At 39.4% G+C, this 20,436-nt stretch overlaps 2 protein-coding genes across 10 annotated transcripts; both read right to left on the bottom strand.

Moving 5' to 3' along the window:
• Positions 1-138: 138 nt before the first annotated feature.
• Positions 139-7,567, bottom strand: card9 (caspase recruitment domain family, member 9). Of its 4 annotated transcripts, XM_017691110.2 has the most exons (13): positions 7,461-7,567; positions 7,115-7,363; positions 6,891-7,028; positions 5,772-6,097; positions 3,838-4,017; positions 3,615-3,758; positions 3,386-3,511; positions 2,822-3,016; positions 1,584-1,619; positions 1,359-1,407; positions 1,073-1,179; positions 899-972; positions 139-686 (listed from the first exon to the last, which is right to left on the bottom strand). In XM_017691110.2, the coding sequence occupies exons 2-13, from the start codon at positions 7,320-7,322 to the stop codon at positions 575-577; spliced, it is 1,695 nt and encodes a 564-aa protein (XP_017546599.1). In that variant the 5' UTR covers positions 7,323-7,363; positions 7,461-7,567; the 3' UTR covers positions 139-574. The 4 variants fall into 4 exon arrangements, with proteins under 4 accessions (XP_017546599.1, XP_017546600.1, XP_017546598.1 ...); XM_017691111.2 differs by lacking the exon at positions 7,461-7,567 and having other exon boundaries at positions 2,858-3,016; positions 7,115-7,411; XM_017691109.2 differs by lacking the exon at positions 7,461-7,567 and having other exon boundaries at positions 7,115-7,410.
• A 117-nt stretch (positions 7,568-7,684) lies between these two features.
• snapc4 (small nuclear RNA activating complex, polypeptide 4) lies at positions 7,685-20,390 on the bottom strand. Of its 6 annotated transcripts, none has more exons than XM_017691105.2 (25): positions 20,227-20,390; positions 20,026-20,132; positions 18,797-18,973; positions 18,636-18,676; positions 18,055-18,157; positions 17,911-17,945; positions 17,683-17,823; positions 17,457-17,573; positions 17,240-17,318; positions 17,075-17,156; positions 16,853-16,954; positions 16,580-16,652; positions 16,307-16,471; positions 15,990-16,140; positions 15,793-15,899; positions 15,293-15,387; positions 15,083-15,177; positions 14,834-14,922; positions 14,272-14,736; positions 13,494-13,583; positions 13,036-13,270; positions 12,878-12,948; positions 12,713-12,785; positions 10,365-12,628; positions 7,685-8,031 (listed from the first exon to the last, which is right to left on the bottom strand). In XM_017691105.2, exons 3-25 carry the CDS (start codon positions 18,918-18,920, stop codon positions 7,936-7,938), a joined length of 4,893 nt encoding a protein of 1,630 aa, XP_017546594.2. In that variant the 5' UTR covers positions 18,921-18,973; positions 20,026-20,132; positions 20,227-20,390; the 3' UTR covers positions 7,685-7,935. The 6 variants fall into 6 exon arrangements, with proteins under 6 accessions (XP_017546594.2, XP_017546592.2, XP_037387667.1 ...); XM_017691103.2 differs by having other exon boundaries at positions 20,026-20,136; XM_037531770.1 differs by having other exon boundaries at positions 20,026-20,136; positions 20,223-20,390.
• Positions 20,391-20,436: the final 46 nt, after the last annotated feature.

Consider the following 20,436-nt stretch of genomic DNA (forward strand, 5'->3'; position numbering starts at 1 on the left):
ACATGCAAGGTACCTGCATTTAATTTTTTTTAATTAAATACCAGCTTGTTTCAATAAGAAACTTGTTGTGTGCATGTTAGAGGAAAGCATTTGTGCTTTTTGTGAAAATACAAAAGAGAAAGACATTTGACACAAAAGAATGGATAAGCATCTGTATTTTGTAATATTCATGATATATCACACTTTCGCAAAAAATAATTATTCAGTAGTATGACAATGACTAGATGCTGTGAGCATAGGCCTATGGTGCATTTAACAACAACAACAACAACAACAACAACATTAATAAGCCAACCAGTGAGAAGACTTGACAGTGATCAGTGTTTATGTTAACTCCTTAACATTCCACATTTATGGCATACAAATCTTTATTTTTCAGTAACTTCAGGGACTTCAACGCAAACTAATGGAGCTATATTTATGTTATAGAAGTGTGTAATAAATCATAGGGCCTGCTACTGAGCCCGTGGCTTGTTAAGGGGTTAAAAAAATCTCTAGCCTTTGGCCTCTCCAAAGGTTGATGGCAAGCTATTCAACAAAGGCAACATTTCCTCCCCTGGTTGGTTTGTTTATGTCATATTCCATCTGTATCTGTGTTGTCACTCCCGCTGGTGTTGTCCAGAATACCATGATTGCATTCTATGGCACTCTCTTTAACAGTAGCCTTTGTTCTCAAAGCACGTTTCCTGTCATGAGAATACACAGTTGGAAACCATTAAGAAATGTGTTATTTTCTGTGATTTTGATATTCTGGATTTACTTTAAAAAAATAAGCCAGATCATTCCAGGAATAACTGAAAAAGCACATCATATGACTTTGCCATAAAACAGTGTAGTTTACTGCTACTGAAGTGTATTGGTTTTGTTGAAGCACAGTAGCCGAGGGCACAATACGAACCTTCTGTAATGAAAATTGTATCGCGTCCTGAGAGTGTAGCCAGCTGATAGTTCCTCCTCAGAGAACATCCTCTCCTGTATCACAATTAATATAAAAAAGTGAAAAGGAGACATACTCGTTTACCAAATATTTTAGAAAGAATAGTTTTATTATTGAGTTTGAGTCTTTTGTTACCTTAAAACCTTCTTCCTTCACCTCTGAGGGACATGGGTCTTTGATACTTATGCATACATTGTATTCTCCTGATGTTGCACTTTGAGAATCCTCACTTATACCTGATGCTAACAAAGAAAGAAGAAAAACAATCAAAAACATGAAAAGCTAGTCTATAACTGGTGTGACAAGATCCATTATTGAGCAATAAATGAAGTTTATTTTTTATATTGGGTATTTGAGCTGGGAATTTGCTAATTGGGGAATAAATACATGAAATGAAACTAAGTCACTAAAAAGAGAGCACCTTTCTCATATCTCTCCTTCATGTCCTCTTCACTTGTCTGGCTTTTTAGCTAAAGAGGAAACTGTAAAGAGTCAGTTGTCATGGTTCTCATATGAAAGCAGAAAGAAATAGCAACAAAAGGGGAACTTGTGCAACTGAGGGAAGATGCATACACATTCAGAGTGGACAACAATGCAATTTAATTTTTTACTTGCTTTTACAATGAAAAACTCACAGCACATTTACCTCAAGTGGGCTCTGATAAAAGCTTTCTTCTGATGTCTGGTGGGAAAAAAAAGAAATTACATTCATATTAACACATTACTGTTCAATGACTTTGAATTTTTGCTCACTACAATAAAGTCATGAAGCACGGTCTGCAATCATTCATACATACAGTTTTCAGTTAAACTATTAAGAATAGTAACATATTCTTCACACAATGACACACTGGATTAAAATGTACTGTACTGTGTTTGCAGTCCATCTGATAATGTGGGAGTATCAGAAGCCTTTTCATTGATTTAAATTCCAGTCAAAATGTCCACTAAGTACCAGTTATTTAGTTTTTCAGCATCAAGAAAAAACAAATATGACAGAAAACTACACAAAAGCTTCCAACACTAAGTATAACCTAAAATAAAAACGGTTGTTCCCAAAAGAAGTCACTGACATTATGTTCCCCTTCAAAAAGACACTAACATTCACACAAGCAACTATGCAAATTCACCTTAGCTGCCTTGCAAATGTCTTTCTCATGTGTATATAAAATGGCCAAAGGACATATTTCTGAAAAGATCAGATATAGGACAATCCACTTGCATAAAGTGGAGAAAGGTCAAAGGACGATTTGGGAAAAAACTGAGGTTTCTAAAACTGAAGTTCATAAAAATGATTAAGAATTCAAAAAGAATGCAAGACATGTCCACATCAGATAAACAGCACTTAAAGCTTTTGTGCTTGAGAGAGAGGAGAAAATCAAGCTCCACTCTTGCTTCAGATCTGAAAAAATCCACACATTTCTGTCCATCTCTCCACTGTGAGAGGACAACTCAGTGCTATCAGTTTGAAAGGATGTGTAGCTGTCAAAAAATGTTACTGGGAAAAGGAAACAGACACAAAAGAAGAAAGCAGTGAAACTGCACTACAACACTGAAGTAAGTGGAGTAAGGTTTTATGGAGCAATTAGTCAAAATTTGTATTTAGGATCTTGAAAAGCAGAAAAAGCAACTTCTAAGACTGAACTTTGAAAGTGTAGAAAAATATCCTGGTGAATTTCTTTGAAAAACTGAAAGGAAGCATCTGAAAAAGAATGGAAGTTGTAGGTAAACAATTAAATATTATGTCAAATATATATTTCCCGTTTTTTTGCTGACGCTGAAAACTGAAGCTTGTACTTGATGGCAATTTTGACTGGAAATTAAATGACTTAAAGGCTGGGCTCTGGCTTCTGCACAGTCCTATATAACATGACAGTTGCTTACTGCTATTGTTTGCTGTAAGTGTTTCTGTTTGCGAACTTTTGCCTGGAGGGCTACAACTTCTCCTTGAGTCCGGAAGAGCTGGACCTGGAGCTCATCATAGTGCTCTCTCATCTCACGGATCTGCTTGCGGTACTTGTCCTTGTCCTGGAGGCTTTTACAATTTTCCTGGTGGTACTCTTCACATGCAGCAATAGCCTTTTCAAGAGCAAAAAAGGGCTTTTACAGCATAACAGAAACTGGACATTTAAAGCTTCCACTGCTCACTGCTATAACTCAATCCTTTAAAACTCCAAGCTTATTAAATACTAAGTCTTATTATTCAGTAACTACAGGGACTTCACAGCAAACTGGCTGGCTTAGGTTATAGAAGTATTTAATAAATATTTAAGTATTCAAAAGAATTTTGGCCATTTAGAAAGTTAAGCCACTTTGCATTGCTTTCCATGTAGCAATAGAGTATAATAGGCCTGGGACATCTAAGGGGGTTAAAAAGGTCAGTGTGATTAATTTGATGGTAGACTGCTACTGCTATAGAGATAAGTTAAAATCATTTAATTTCATCACCTTGTCTCTCTCTTTGATGACTTCATCCAGCTGCTTCAAGATTTCCTCCATGCGGTTACAATACATCTTGGAGTCTTTCTTTAAGATTGCACACTTCAGCTCCAGTTCATCCTTCTTTTCTCGGTACTGCAAACATGAGGTAACTCTTCTAAGATGCATTCCTGGTATCTGCTGCTGAGAATATGTGGACATTTGTGGTTGGCTTAAAACATAAAACGTTTGCACAAACCTTATCTCGCAGCTCCTCTGCATCATGTACCTCCCTCCTTAATGCATAAATGTCATTCACCAACTCCTCATGCTGTGCTTGGCTTTGCTTCTTGAAATCCTCCAGCACCTGAATGCTCAATTTGTCATGCTCTGATGTCTGGACCTGGGAAAAAAAATAACTGTCACTGAAATTAGTTTGATTTAGAAGGACCCATAAGTATCTTCTTTTGAGGCTTGTTCACCTGAGAAGAATTCTGAAGCTCCTGCACTTGAGCGGTGAGAAGATCATTCTGTTTCTGGAGCTCCCAGATCATTTCCTGGCTAGGCCTTTGTTCCATGGCATTCTTCAGTGTCATCGTCCGTTTGCGCTGAATCTTGGAATCGCTCTCTGCATTCATTAAGCTGTGCTTCAGTCTCTCAATCTGACAGACAACAGAGATATTCTTTGATCATAAAGATCATAAACAGCCAAAGCTACACATGAACAGAGCATCATTTTGGTCTGTATTAATAAAAAAAAAAACTTCGAAAGATGTTGCATAAAAACAGAATACAAGGGTGAAGGTAAGGGAGAGTAGTGGTGAGTGCATAGGGACAAATATTTATAAAATTTCTTTAAAATGAGTCTTTATTACTGGGAATATATTATTTACTTTCCTAGTGTGCAGTTAGATACTGTTGCCTGTTGTCATGTTAGTTGCTGTCAGTTATTCTCCAGCCCACGATCAAGAGCCACGCTTGGCTATTTATACTTATAAATGGTTCACCACACTCAATTTACAGTGGCACTGACGTGTGTTCCAAGTAACTCCACTACAACACCACTGCCACATCACTGCTGTGTTAAAAATGGTCTAAAATAATATCTGAACAAGAGCAAACCTGCAGTCAGGGGAAGAGGGAAACTTGTGCATGACAACATGAGGCATACATATTTGAACAAATTCTATATTTTAATACAGATTATTTCAATTGAATCATTTTGATATTTTAAGATTTTAGAGATGTAAATAATAAGTGTTTCATTTTGCAGGTCATGAAGGTTCTGTTTTGTTAAATAGTTAGCACCAAGAGCACCACTAGATTCTACACCCAAATAGTGCACTGTATGTCCAATATGGAGATGTGCACCATATGAATGAATTCCTAATAGATCTCTGTTACACATACAAGGCACTATTTAGGTATAGAATCTATTAGTGCACCACTCAGGGAGTATGGAGCCATTTAAGAAGACACCTAAAGAAGTGAGTGTAATTCAAGGAGCACTGAAAAAACAGGGTACCCAAGGGCACCCAAGGCACTAACAATGTAAATGTGCCATCAAAAATACAACATGGTACTTAAGGTCACATTCGGCACCTTAAATGAATTTTATGAAGCAAGCTTAAGATCTGGAACGCATTAGCAGTAAATATTCATAAGTCTCATTTTATCATTGATTTGACTAAGAAACGTAAAAGAAAAGGAAAATGTATTATTTTACTTTAGCAGTAAACAGATATTTAATACTTCCTACTGGAATTTTATCATATTTTTATTCTATTTTTATGACTTCGTTATTATTCCCCTTTTTCCACTGCTATTACTTTTGCCAGTTGTTTTTGCACATTTATTTTATTTGTCTGTTGCTGTTCAAAGCACTTTGAGCTGCTTTGTAAATGTATAAAAATCACTACACAAATAAAGTCTATTTAAACATACACTACATTTACTTTCTCAGGGGACGGGGCATATTTGTACTTTTTCACAACGTTTTGAAAGTAGAAAAAAACATTTAAAAGCCCAGGGGCAGTGCAACTTACAAACAAACCACCCCAGCCACTGCATCTGTACGGAGCCCTGCTGGTGACATACAAATAAAAATAATGCTTACCAAGTCGTGATCACGCATTAGGATCTCTCTCCAACGCGTTAATAAGGCGTAAATGTTTTTTTATTTAAACAAGATATCATCATCAGGGCTCCCTACATTTGAGCCCTAGAAGGAACTTTATTCGTCCTTTATGATAAAATAGACGGTGACTGCGTTGCTGTTATTTAATCTTCATGTTTTAGGCAGAGTGAGTTATGGGCGAGGTTCGTGAGCTATTTCATGGCAGCAAGACACTGTATGAAAAGGTTCTGCAGACCACAACGGCCCATGTGTTTAGGCAGTGTGTGCTGCCTGTCTGACCTCCAGCTGCAGGTCCCGGGTGCGCATGAGAGCGCCGTTCTTCTCCTCGCTGAGGCGGGTCACGTCGTGCATCAGACTGTAGTTCTCGTCCTTCAGGCGCCGCGCTTCGTCCCTCAGTTTCTCGCGGTCCTCGCGCATGCGCAGCACGCGCTCGTGCTGTTTGCGAAGTTCGCACTCGCGCGTCTGGAGCTGCCGAAACGAGTCCATGTGCTCAGCAGCACGCGCCGCCGCCTCGAGCCTCGACCTGCGCTCGTCCTGAAGCGCCTTCTGTAGGCGGGTCACTTCACTCATGAGGAACTGGGTCAATCCGGACTCCCCCGCGGTGTCTGAACCCAAACAAGTGTTGGTACGGTGTTATTTTAAACGTTAGTTTACGGGATTAGTAGCCAATTATATGGAGTTCCTAAGGCAGGGATGCTCAACTCCAGCCCTGGGGGATCGGTGACCAGCATTGTTTGGTCATTTCCCACTCAAACACATCCAGTAAACCTGCCTGTTAACAGAGGAGTTGAACAGATGTGTTTGAGCAACAAGATCACTGAACTATGCAGGACACCAGACCTTCAGGACTGCAGTTGTGCACCCCTGCCCTAAGGTGACTTGGTGAATATTTATTATTAAGGTTTGGCCATTAATTAATGTACTGAGGCCACAAGTTAAGTTTCTCATAACTTATGGCCTCAGTATATTAATTTGTGACTTCAATATAGCAATTTCATGCTCTGAAATGACATGAAAATGTAACCAACAAAACATCATGTCCTAACATTAGGCTACCATAATACTAACTTGTCCTAATATTACAGGCTTATATATTCACTATACATAAGTGGTTATTAATAAACTGTTCATCGGTTACAAATCAATGACGTAGAAATCAACAGCAAAACTACATTTAAAAAAATGTTACTATCAGCCCAGTTTTTATTAAAAAACAATTTTCATTGTAGAGTGATAGTTGATCATGTAAAATAAAAACAAAAAAAATGCCAGCCTAACACTATTTAGGTGTTAGAATCAAATATTGTATTTTTAGGATATACCATTTTTCACTATAAACACCATGACCACCAAACATCATGACCTAATATTACATGCTTTAATGAACAGTGAACTTACCCACAAGTATAGAGAAGACCCGAGAAGGCTCCTTGCCTGTGATTTTTTGATATAGTTGAGGGTAGTCCAGCTCCAAACTCTCTAGGAATGCTACATAGCCCTTCAGACCTGTCCTCTGTAATATGTCTAGCAGCACACCTAAACAACAATGTCTAAAATCAAGCACCAGTACATGAAAAAGCATAAGGCCAATGTGTTTTGGCTCTCAGGCTCGTGTTTCTTACCTACTTTTCGCCCTCTAACAACCAGACTCGGGTCATTGTAAATTTGTTCCTCATCCTCACTGTTAAGCACCTTGCATTGTCTCAGATAAGGTATTAATCGTGATGGTTCAATGGTCTTGATGAGAAGCATCCTGTGGTCTTCCAGCCGCATCCAACACTCTTCATCCTCCTCAAACTCAAGAGCACTTGGGCCATCAGCCATGGTCATAGTCTTCTGTGGATGTTTCTTCTGTGCCTTTCAACTGAACACTGTGACAGTACTGACATCTGATATGCAGTATATGAGAAACAAACAGGAAATGATGTTGGTCAGCCAGAACCTATTGTAGTTCCCTTTTCTACTTACCATTTCAGTTTTTCCATTTCCGTCTCTTTCCCAATCAGTTGTGCCACCGTGATTACCTCGTGACTTAGCAAGAATGAAGATGGCTGCAGTTCCTATACCTGAATGCTCAAAATATATTCCTGTTATTAAAACTGAATTTTAATCATGTTTAATTATGTTATTAATGTCAATGTGATTAAATCAGTAAAGAAGAAGCCGATTATGAGCAATTAAGCAAATAGGTTTATTCAAAAATATTTGCTTCAAACTATTCTTTGGACAAAAACATAAAACACATTATAGATCTTTTGCAGCTTTTTAAAGCAATTATGTAATTTAGTGTAAGCAATTAAATGCACAGTTAGCATTGAACACACAACATTTCAATAACATAATTAGCATAACTTCACAGTTTACAGAACCAAAAAAAAACTTAAAAAAAAAACTTTTATTAATGTCCTGTTCTCAAATAAAAAGTATGATGCTTGATTCCCCATTATGCAGTAGTATGGCTTTTGCTTTGCTTTCTTGCACTCATCCCTGAGAACTGTGTTGCTGATGCTTCACTTGTATTTGTGTTGAGCAACACCACCTGCAAGAGAAATACAGAAAACCCATCAATCTTCTACAAAAACAATTCTCATCACAAAGAGGAACAAACTACATTTATTAAATTCTTGTAACTACTTCTTCTTTCGGCTGCTCCCTTTATCATCTGCCTCCATCTTGCCCTATCCACTGCCTCCTTTACTTTTACACCAACCATCTCTATGTCCACCTTCACTACATCCATAAACCTTCTCTGAGGTCTACCTCTTCTCCTTCTGCCTGGCAGCTCCATCTCCAACATTCTTTGATTAATATATCCACTATTCCTCCTCAACACATGTCCAAACCATCTCAACCTGGCCTCTCTGGCTTTATCTCCAAACTGCTCCACCTTCACTGTCCCTCTGATCTGCTCATTTCTAATCTTGTCCATCCTTGTCACTCCCAACGAAAATCTCAGCATCTTCATCTCCGCCACCTCCAGCTCAGCCTCCTGTCTTTTAGACAGAGCCACAGTCTCCAAACCATTCATCATAGGAGGACACACTACTGTCTTGTAAACCTTCCCTTTCACTCTTGATGCTATCCTTCTGTCACACATCAGCCCTGACACCTGTCTCCACCCACTCCATCCTGCCTGCACCCTCTTCTTCACCTCTTTTCTACACTGTCCATTGCTCTGGATGGTAAAATATTTGAAGTCATCCACCTTTACGACCTCTACTCCTTGCATCTTCACCTTTCCACCTGCCTCCCTCTCATTCACACACATGTATTCCGTCTTGTCTCTACTCTCCTTCATTCCTCTCCTCTCCAGTGCAAACCTCCACCTCTCCAGATTCTCTTCCACCTGCTCTCTACTCTCACCACAGATTACAATGTCAACTGCAAACATCATGGTCCATGGAGCCTCCTGCCTGACCTCGTCTGTCAACCTTTCCATCACCATTGCAAACAAGAAGGGGCTCAAAGCTGATCGCTGATGTAACCCTACCTTCACCTTGAAACCATTTGTCACTCCAACTGCACACCTCACCACTGTCTCACTATCCTCATACATGTCCTGCACCACCCTAACATACTTTTCAGCTACACCTGACTTCCTCATACAGTACCACAGTTCCTCTCTTGGCACCCTATCATATGCCTTCTCTAGATCCACAAAGACACAATGTAGCTCCTTCTGACCTTCTCTGTACTTCTCTACCAACACTCTCAACGCAAAAATTGCATCTGTGGTACTCTTTCTGGGCATGAAACCAAACTGCTGCTCACTGATCTGAACCGCTCGCCTTAGCCTTGCTTAAAAAATTCTTTCCCATACCTTCATGGTGTGGCTCATCAACTTCATACCTCTGTAGTTACTGCAGCTCTGCACATCACCTTTGTTCTTAAAAATGAGGACCAGTACACTGCTTCTCCACTCATCAGGCATCCTCTCACTCTCCAGGATTTTGTTAAACAACCTGGTTAAAAAGTCCACTGCCTTCTCTCCTAAACATCTCCATACCTCGACAGGTATGTAATCTCGACCAACTGCCTTTCCATTCTTCATCCTTTTTAAAGCTGCCCTCACTTCAACCTTACTAATTCTCTACACTTCCTGATCCACTATCTCTCCCCCGTTGTACTCCACTCTCTCATTTTCCTCATTCATTAGTTCTTCAAAGTACTCCTTCCATCTACTCAACACTCTCTGTTCACTGACTAGTACATTTCCCTCTCTATCCTTTATCAGCCTAACCTGCTGTACATCCTTTCCAGCTCTCTCTGTTTAGCTAAACGACACAAGTCCTTTACTCCTTCTTTACTGTCCAGCCTCTCATACAGCTCATCATATGCCTGAGCCTTTGCCACCATACTTTTCGCTATGCAACTAGCCTCACAGTACTCCTGCCTACTTCCTTCATCTCTCTGGTTATCCCACTTTTTCTTAGCTGCCTTCTTCTTCTGAATACTCTCCTGGACTTCCTCATACCACCACCAACTTTCCTTGTCTTCTTTCCTCTGACCAGACGAGACACCCAACACATTTTTGCCAGTTTCTCTCACCACTTTAGCTGTAGTTTCCCAGTCCTCAGGTAGCTCCTCACTGCCCCCAAGGGCCTGTTGAAATTTTTCCCTGAACTGCCTGCAACCATCCTCCTCCTTCAGCTTCCACCATCTAATCTTTGGCTCTTTCTTCACTCTCTTCCTCTTCTTTGTTTCTAATCTCATTCTACAGACACCACCCTATGCTGCCTTGCTACACTTTCCTCTGGCACCACTTTACAATCTCCAATCTCCTTTAGGTGGCATCTCCTGCTAAGGATATAATCCACCTGTGTGCACCTCCCTCCACTCTTGTAACAATGACCATATTAATGCACAACTCACAGCAGGCTGATCTTCATTTCCACCCTGCATCAGCTTGACTTCATCCTTATTGTCTTCTTCATCATCACTAAGCATGGCTGAACCAGGCAATCTGTTCTCTTTACATGGGTGTATGGTGGCCAAGAGGGCAGGCAAAGTAAAACATGATAAGAAGCGGGCCTTCAGAAGCGAGTATGCAGGGTTATTTTTAAACCGCTCAGATACCAGTTTCCGTATAGCAGCCACCTTAGCTTCCTCCTCACTTTTGGCTCGTTCTTCTTCAGGTAAAAGCTGCACTGCTCCCTGCAAAAAAGACTCTTTTGCCTTGAGCAAAGAGACCAGTTTACTGATGCTGCTGACAAATGGGGGGAGGTAGGGCATTTTTTTCTCCAGTTGAGCCAGTGAAATTCCATCATTCCCCTGAATCCAGTTCTTCCCTTGAGCTGAACCCTCATGGAACATCAGGCTGAAGTCAAAAGACAAAGTGCCAGGTCTGGGGCTTGGATTAGATGTGGTGGTTCCTGTCTGAAGGGGCTGCTTTTTTGCCTGCAGGCCTGTCTGCTGTACTACAGTCTTAGGCAAAATTTGACAACTAGGGGTCATAAGTCTGACTGACGTACTAGCACATATCCCAACTGAAGGGGTTCGCAAGCTGTGCTGGTTGGGAACTGTGAGGCCATATACAAAATTGGCTTGCGGAATAGCATGTGATGCTGCAACTGTGGAAATGTCACTCCCAGCAATAGAAGCTGGCCTGGCAGTACGTACACCAGGCACATTATTAACAGAAGAAGCTGAAGATGCTGCAGGGCGGGGTAGAACTTTAGAAATATTTGCAACAGGGGCTGGAAGGATATTTGTAGGTCTAGCAGCACGTATGAGTGCCAAAGAACCATTTTGATTTACTATGATAGGTTGCTGAACGACGACCTGTGAAACACAGTCTGACATTCTTTGTTTCTGATTACCTAAGATGACAGGAGACGTCATCTGGACTACTGGACTGGAAATGTTCAAAGCTGGAAAAGGGTGAACTGGAGGGATGACAGGTGCACTTGTGACAGTAGAGGCTGTGGAGACACTGACAACATTATGAACCGATGGAGTTAAAGAGACTTTGGTGGCATTGGATGTGAAATTCTGACTTGTTCCCACAGGATAAGATGTAAGACGAGCTCCATTTGCAACTGGAGATGGAGAGGAATTGAAAGGACTCACAGGTCTCACAGTATTGGAAGGACTCAAAATTATAGGTGACTGAAATGGCACTTGAGGGACAACATTCGAAATGTTTTGGTTTTGATTACATTGGATTTCAGGAGGTGGCACCTGGACAGCAGATGCGGTGACAGATGTGGGCACATTTGTAGTGTAAGGTGGGACTAAAGGAACACTTTTATTTGTGACAGCTGAGGAGATGTTTGGGACATTATTAACTGCAGAAAGAGAGGAAACATTGGGGCTGTTTGAGACTGTTGAAGGTGGAAGGATCTGATTAAGATTTGGTCTGGCTGTTGGAGATGCTACATCAGCTGGGGTGACAGTTGTTGGATTGCTTGGCCCCACAGCACGGACAAGCTGATTCTGTTTAACTGCAACAGGTGGCTGAAGTAAAAAATGAGGAACACTGTTGGGTATTACTTTGTTCTGATTACCAACGATCCCAGGGGAAGATAGCTGAATGGGCATCAAGCCAGCAGACGTGAGAATCCAAGCTGTAGTTTGTGGTAATACTGCAACTGTAGGGGCATCACCACCATTTTGGTTATTTTTAGCGGACCGTTTCCTGCAAGCTTTGGATTTAACATTTTCCTTCAAAGCCTGTGCTTTCATTGTGGGTTTGCATTTGCGTTTTGAAGTCCTTGTTTTCTCTGCATTCTCTGTAGGAGCTACAACAGAGGATGGGCTAGATATTGAGCTTGTAGGAGGGGCTGCCAGCTCTACTGATTTACCAGGTTCTACTGGTACTACCAGCTGCAATAATGGCTGAAGAGTGTGTGATGTACCCTGTGTATCTGATTGCAGAAGAGGTAAAAATGCTGGTCCAACAGGCTGTGGGGTGAGAACTCCCTGATGTATATTTGTATAAATCTGGGGAGCCAACGAAGTAGGTTTCTTGTTCTGTTGAGGAGTTGTAGGAATTGGTAATTTGCTAGTCTGTGGGGTTGGTGGAGGTTGCTTGGGATCTGGGAGTTGTGTGGCCTTAAAGCAGTTCTTCTCCCCCTGCTCCTTTTGAGCAAGCAGCATTGCCACTGTCCTTGTCCTAACAGATGGATACCACTTGGCTAAAAGACAATGTAAATATTACTATGAAATACAAATAAATGCATTTTAACAATTTTTTTTTATTACTCATCTTGTTCAAATACCTGGTTGGGGTCTTGGCTTGTTTTTTTGAGCCTCAATGACTTTCTTGCAGCCTTCAGCATCTATCTGAATAACCTATTTGAAGACAACAGAGTTTTTATGCACTTCAACCATTAGCAGCCTTTATATAGAAACAGAAGTGCTGAAAGACTGAACTTATAATTGACCTTCAGAAAAAGCAAAAACACTGCCGTTCGTGTGAGAGGAACATCTGCTGCTCTTGTTCGAGCAATGTCAGCTGAAAAAAAGACAAATGTAGCTTTAAATCTAAAGTAAGAAACCAGTGTCAATGTCACTTTGTCATTATTTTATGGCATTTTAGTACCTTCACAGACTTTCCTTTTGCTGAAAGGCAGGGGCAGTAACACATTGCCAACCCATGGAGTAACAGCTATCAGGAGAGCATAGTCAAGGTTAGCGTTGATTACTGCCTTAGAGATACGAGTGGTTTGACTGCGTTTGACTGTCTGACCACTCTTAATTCTGCTCGTCTCTTGTCCATCACTTTGTGCATTCACCTGTCTTTTAGCTGAAGATATGCATGGTTTGGTCTTGGTTCTCTGAAAACAGAAAAAAGGTAACATGTAACCAGTTCACAACATGAACAATGACCTTTCTACCACCTAATCATCATTTGTTGTGCAGCAATAGATTTACGAACAGGACCAGGGCTAAGCAAAACTGACAACCTTGTGTTAAACTCTGTGATATCTCCACTTCTCATGACAATAATTCATTCTTTCTAATTCATTCATTCAAAAAATTCTTATGATGGAACCTTACCCCTTTCACAGCAGATGTTTTCTTCCACTTCAGCAAATTTTTCACATCGTGTATAGGCACTTTGATCATGGCCCTTTCATTGCAGAGATCCTACAAATGAATTACAAAATAATAAGAATACAAAATAAAATGAGAGATGAATTTAATGTACAGACAAACCCGAATGAAGGAGAGACATAACAAGTGAAGGGGCTTCCAAACAGGAGCACTACATGGTACAACAAAGCATTTAACATCCTACCATGCTCTGTGACGTATAAAAATGCTGAGCAAGTTTAACTGATCTCATCTTTTTATCAAGAGAAAAAAGATCTATTCCTTGAAAGAGAATTAATTAAGAAATTTATTGTACTTCACTGTGTATTGTAGTTTATTTTATTATTTGTTATTGTATTGCATTGAATGGCACAGAGTTCTGCGTTCAACTCTATTTATTTTTCTCTTGGTGTCTGCAGTGACATTTTGTTTCTAGCAGTATCTGAGCTCAGGACTGTCTTTTTCTCTAAGCTATTGGTAACTAGCAAAGATACTTTCTCTAGATTGACAAAGCACTTTTTGTAAGTTGCTCTGGATAGGAGCGTCTGCTAAATGCTGTAAATGTAAATGTAATTAATAGGGCATGAATTGCAGAAGCTTCAGTCCCAAAGATTAACCAACTGTTAGTGTTCCAATAGTAACAGTGACAAAGTGACTGCATTTAGATTCTTGGAAAAAACATCAGTAAAAGGGGTTTGAAATTGGAATTGCTTGTGCACTTTCGACCCCAGAGTTAACTTACCCACTTGTCTAAAGGCTGAGATTCTATACCCATGTACATCTTAATTGGATATCCCAGGTGGTCCAGCATGGTACTCCGTGCTAGCATGTGGTTCTGTATGTAGTGACATCCAGTATCTCTGTCATCTGTACTGTTCATTCCAGAAGTTTGCCTTTCCTCCCTGGTGGGCAATCTGACCAGCATGGTCCTCACAGTTGCTTTAGGATGCATTTTTTCCTTGCCATCTACCGGAATCCATTCCTTCATATCAGGCTGGATGTACTCTTCCCTAGGGTCTGTCTCATCTTCTGAGGGGATGTTACATCCTTTTTCTTCTCCATCACTATCTATGTACTCCACTTTTATTTTCTCATCTTCAGAATTGGAGTCCATTTCACTTTCCTCTTTGATCATTTTCTTGGTCACTTTCCTCTTTTTTGACTTTGATTTCGTTGATCCTTTTATTTCCCTTTTTATACCTTGTTTCTGCAGAATATAACAATATTTTGAACTATCTTGTAATTACTATATGCAGTTTCTTTTAAAACATAATAAAGACAAATAACACACATGACAAACTTACAGCAGTGGTCCGCACGATCCATTTCCACTTGTTCAAACACTGGCTGTCAATCCGGTTTGGAATTTCTGTGGCAATCTTAGCCCATTTACCTGATGATATTGCACAATTATGTCAAGTCAGCAAAGAGTTTACTAAAGTTCACAAAGCTGTATCCTTTATGCAGAAGCCTACAGACATAATTTTGCATAAGTTTTCTGATGGGCAGGCTTCATGAGAACTGAAGTTATTTTTTTCAAGGTTATTACTCACCAACACCATATTTCTCAACAAGTTTTTTTAGCAGTTCCACCTCATCATCACTCCATGCACCTCTTTTCACATCATCTCGGAGGCAATCTAAATATCTGCAACATTTTAAAATAGACTAAGGCTGAATGTTTAGGAAAGCATGTTTTCATATATTTTACTGATTCATTATATTCATATTTGTCCCAGTATGAGGACAGGTTTTTGGCAGACCTGTCTCGGCATGCGTTGTCTGTCCTGCCAGGTACCTCCAGTCTGATTTTCCACCAGTCCTTGGGCCCATACTTTTCCACAGCTTTCAGCAATAACTGCAATAAGATTAGGTGGAATTTACTACATTAAAACATGGCATTCCGAAAAAGATACAGAAACTTATCAGGCCCCATCAACAAATTACTTTAAATAAAGTGAATAATGAACAGTTGTATCTTCACTTCTTGACTTCACTGCACAATTAACACTATGCTTGTCCCTGGAGTAGTTCAGAGTTTGACGATAATTTTGGTATTACAAAATAGATATATATTAATCACTGTAATGGTACATTCTGTCACTGTAAAAAAAAGTTCCTGAAGTGTTGATAGCACACTTAAAACTATATATAACTGAGAAATAATTTAGCAAACAATGCAGTACACATGGCAGCATGCTGTACTATTGATAAGGAAGGCTTTTGAGACCAGAAACATTTAAACCTAAACTGCCCTCCATACCTGGTCCTCTTCTTTTGACCAAGGGCCCTTCTTTATTGAGGGATCAAGAACACACGTCCAACGATACATGAGCTGGGCATGATCACGACCTTCCATAAAGTATGAAACTGTGGAGGTGTAAAAAGATAAACATTTAAATGCTAATTCAACCAACAGGTTTCACTACAAGTATCAGTTTCTGCATTTAAATAAATTACTTTGAGTGTATGGTAAGAAATTGCCGATCCTCATCTTCTGTACAAGGTCACAGAGGACCTGGTCCTCCTCTTTAGTCCACTCTCTCTTTCTGAAATTTTTAGCAATGTAGCGCTGGTATGTCTGGAAGCACATGAAAGCTGTCCTGTTGGTCTGAAAAAAGGAAAATAAAACAGCAGGGAGAAAGTTAGTGTTTTTAAATTGAATGCATATCTTAGGAATATATTACAATCAATAATGCTTCTTCTTTAAAAAGTTGTGCCAGAACAGCCTTTCATGGGATACACATAAAGATGTCTCTTCAAAGTGCTGTACTTACGCCAAGTGCCTCTGCTATTTGGTCCCAGTGGCAGAATTTGAACTGTTCTGCAACAGCAGAAAGCTTTTCAATCTCATCCTGTTTCCATGTTGATTTGTTAATGGAGGGATGCAGGTAATTCTGCCAGAATCTCTCCAAATCCTCAGGTTGTCGTAGGCCTTCAAACTATAACATTCAATATTTTGACAATGGTATGAGTGGTGCACATTTTAAATATGCATGGTTAATAGATATTAGCATGGAATTGTATTACAGATAGTTAGCAAGACATACATCGATATTTGCTATTTTGTCCCAATCATGATCATCATGGCGATTCCCATACAGCTGCTCTTCACTCATTGAACTGGGTACACATTTAAGGTGGTGAAAAAAATACAATTTAGTAAGTAAATCTTAAAGTAGATCATAATTGAAATTCTCAGTCAAACTACTCAAATCACATTTACTCATTCCAGAGGTGCCCCCTACAGGCCTATAGGTGGGAATGATAATTTGGTCTTGTATAAAAAACAATAAAAGTGATAGCCAGTAAATGATAGTAACCTAATTTCTTCAATTTCTTTCTCCAAAAAAACTATTTGTTTTTTAAGTGTTTCTTTGTCCACATCTTCTGCTTTGGACATCTTTGCAGTCAAGTAATCCAGCCTATAAAACAACAAAAGCATGCCCAATGTAATTTATTCTATAATGCAAGCGTAAAGGACAGCAACAATGTATGTGGAGACTTTATCACACATTTTAGCTTTTTCTTTATTTACAACTTACTTGGACATTTTAGGCTGTAGCATGCGTTTCATAGTGTCTGAAACTACTGAGTTGATCAGCAAAGTTTTCTGCCATGCTTCCCCTGAAAGACACAACCAGAATTATATTTAATCATTAAATGTATTTAGCATACAAAAAGATTAGTTAACAAACCCTGCAACATACATCTTCTAATTTTCATCTCATCACAGGGCCTGGTCCCGTAACTCAACCTTTCCTTGGTTTCTTCATTTGCTGGAGGGCCCTAAAGTAAGAGATAAACAGACTCAGACTGGACATAAAATAAGGGCATGTATGATAAATCTTCTGGCTTTATTAAAATGACTAGCTACACTATGGGCATGTCACAGAAACACTGCAAGTAACTTGCAAGTGACCCTACCAGACCAGTGAGCTTGTCTTTGAAATATGGTTTCATAAAGGTGCCAAGGTAAAGTTTCATGTGAGGCAGCCCTGGAAAAGCAGATACAGGGCCGGAAAGCTGGGCTTCAATCTCTTTCTGTAAAAAAACAGAGAAATCCCAAGTGATCTAGTTATGATCACTCAGCATTATAAATCTCATCATTGCTTAAAAGCAAAATCCACTTTTTTGTGTGTATCTGACTAACCTGCTGCTGGCGGTTTTCACTGAGAAGGCGCTCTAAGTCAGCTAGCTTTTCTTTCAGCACCTCCTGATAGACCAGATTCATCTGCAGACAAGTCTCCACATCTTGAGGAAGATCCAACTCCTCATCACTATCCTCATCACTCTAATTGGATAGAAAGTGACCTAATCAGAACAGGGTTACTAAACAGCAACATGGCCTATACAGTGAAAATGATGAGCAGAAACTTACAGAATCCATGTGACTGCCAGTACCATGTTCATTGTCTATTTGGAAATAAAGTGGGCAGGTAAATACATTTTCTATTCTAACACTATTTTCACTCAGATAAGAGTAAATCATGAGTGATTGTTTCTCTAACAAACATGATCGTACCCGTCAAGCCAGCCACCAGTGCTGCATCTACTCCAAGTGTTTGCTCTAATGCTTCAATCTCCTTCTGTATTTGCTGTCGCTTTGCCTCTAGATCTTCTGACGCCTGCAGAAAACAAGATGGTTAATATCCCCTTACTTTTTGAAATAAGAGTTTGATGTATGTAATGTAAATGAAAGTTTCAAAACGTTTTGTTGACTGCCCAAGTCCATACAGTCCATATATCAAAAACAAGTTGCAAAACCCACCCACTTTGAATCTACTGCCTTTGTGATGTTTTGAAAATGAACATATTTACACATAGCTTATAGCACACTAGCCCACCTCATCACTGTGAAGTTATGAGGAGTGGGTCAGGCTTTCTGAGGCACAACAGAAGGCAGCCAATAAGGACACAGGTAAATTACATATATCTGACTTAAAGACAAAGTAATAAAACAGCATGCTTAAGAGATAAAGAAAGGTTGAAATGATCATGCAAAAACAAAATTTTAAAATGTTTATACATAAAAATAGACAAATAGCAAGCAGAGGGTAAATAATACAAGAAAATTGTAGAATATGAGCTGAAAGATGATCATACCGCTTCCTCCCCTGCATGTCCACTGTCATCTGACTCCTCATCTGTCAGCAAGAAGAAGTACATCAGTATGTAATACGACTCAATTTGAAAAGAAGACAGAACATACTAACAAAGGACACAATAAGTCTAATAAATAGATGTTAGCAGCTTAACTGACTCACCACTGTCGCTGGATGACGAAAGCAAATCTATAACACTACTGTCCGCGCCTAGAGCTGTCTCCAGCTCCAAAATCTGTCGCTGTATTTTATTTCTCTGTGACAACAGGTCTTCTGGTGATGCCATTTTTATCCAAATAAACCCTCCCCAGGTAAATTACAGCAGCTCCTGCAACAGAGCTAATACAACAGGTATGACACGTTAGATACACAACTAAAAGAGTCTGAGGACTTAACCAACAAACTTACATCAACACACTAAACCTACCAGCTAGCTTAATTACCACACGACAGCAAACTGGACATTATGGCTCGAATAGGGTGTTAGCGAAGTGTTAAGGACATCAATTTTTCGCATGTCCAGTTTAAAACTCTTGATTAAGTTAGCAAATTAGCAAAGATGAGTACCAAGTCCTTAATCTAGACATTTATTTTAATGCGATTAGTCGAACTCACAGTTTTGCGTGCAATATCTCGTCCCCAATTTCAAAGCATCTAAATTCCAGACTAAATTTCTTTAAAATCCAGTTTCATATACACATATTTGTCGTAAAGCACCTCAAACTCACATTTCTCTCGCTGCAGGGAACAGCTAGTTAGCATATTACCCAGAATGCAACTCCGGAGCTTCGAAACTCAGATATGAGCGATGTAAGTGTAAGTTAAGCGGTAATCTTTCCTATCGCAGACGCTAGGAACGTCTTTAGGTTTGTTGAGACATTTTTATTAAGTGAAATTCAAAATACTGACCTTAATTAAGAAATTCTAGTATAACGTTATTGAAACGTCGACGGAGCGCTCGCCTAGCGGGAAGCAGTACGCGTATTTGTGGAAGTTTTTTCAAAATAAAAGTCTTTTTTTGGACTTTTGGGTACGTGTGTTTCAAACAGGGCCAGTAAGCACTAAATATAAAGTACTGAATAACTGGATTCAGCAGTTTTTATGACCTCTTGATCAATTAGAAGCGCGATATGTATACTCTTGTATACTTTTTGGTTGACAACAATATGTACTTTTGTTAATTAATTCAATGTATTAAAGTTGAAGCAGCCAGGGAAAACTAAAACGTCCTGTTATGAATAATATAGCTGCCATGAACTTGGCAGAGCAAGTTTATTAATAACGTTTCGCCATTTTTAAACTATTCAGTGATATATTATGCTATTACAATATGTATGTGCTCTAATGCTTACACATTTTGAAAATATAATTAAAAGCAAACCATAAAATACCAGTTCTGTAGTGAAGAAGTGTATCTGGACTAGGTCTACAATCCCAGGTGTGACATATCCTCTCAAAATCTGGACCTTGGTGATCTTCCACAGTGCCATGAGCAGACCTAGCTGGAAAAAATAACAGGGTTCAACATTCCTGCGTTCATGTAAGCAGTTAGTGTTTTTTTCCCGGGGAAAAAAGTCTGAAAAGATACCTACAATGATATCTAGATCTGACTTCAGATGGCCTGGCAGAAGAAATAATTTGAGAAAAACATATAATACAACCCCATTTCCACAAAAGTTGGGATGCAGTGCAAAATGTGAATAAAAACAGGATGCAATGATGTGCAAATCATTAAAATCACTGCATTACTGTATTAAAAAAACATTTCTGTAGTGGAAATCACTGCTTGGGCTCAGAAACAT

Source organism: Pygocentrus nattereri, chromosome 20 (genome assembly GCF_015220715.1).
Source record: "Pygocentrus nattereri isolate fPygNat1 chromosome 20, fPygNat1.pri, whole genome shotgun sequence".
NCBI classification, from domain to species: Eukaryota; Metazoa; Chordata; class Actinopteri; order Characiformes; family Serrasalmidae; genus Pygocentrus; species Pygocentrus nattereri.

Bases quoted from the DNA above. Each gene is read 5' to 3' on its own strand.
- card9 (XM_017691110.2), bottom strand. From the start codon at position 7,322: ATGACCATGGCTGATGGCCCAAGTGCTCTTGAGTTTGAGGAGGATGAA. The intron at 7,029-7,114 runs GTAAGAAACACG...ATTGTTGTTTAG, and splicing joins TGTTAGAGGGCGAAAAGTAG to GTGTGCTGCTAGACATATTA. The intron at 973-1,072 runs GTAACAAAAGAC...ATTGTGATACAG, and splicing joins TGAAGGAAGAAGGTTTTAAG to GAGAGGATGTTCTCTGAGGA.
- snapc4 (XM_017691105.2), bottom strand. From the start codon at position 18,920: ATGGCATCACCAGAAGACCTGTTGTCACAGAGAAATAAAATACAGCGA. The intron at 16,955-17,074 runs GTAAGTTGTAAA...GTTGTTTTATAG, and splicing joins CTACAGCCTAAAATGTCCAA to GCTGGATTACTTGACTGCAA. The intron at 15,900-15,989 runs GTAATTTATTTA...ACACCTCCACAG, and splicing joins TTTCTTACCATACACTCAAA to TTTCATACTTTATGGAAGGT.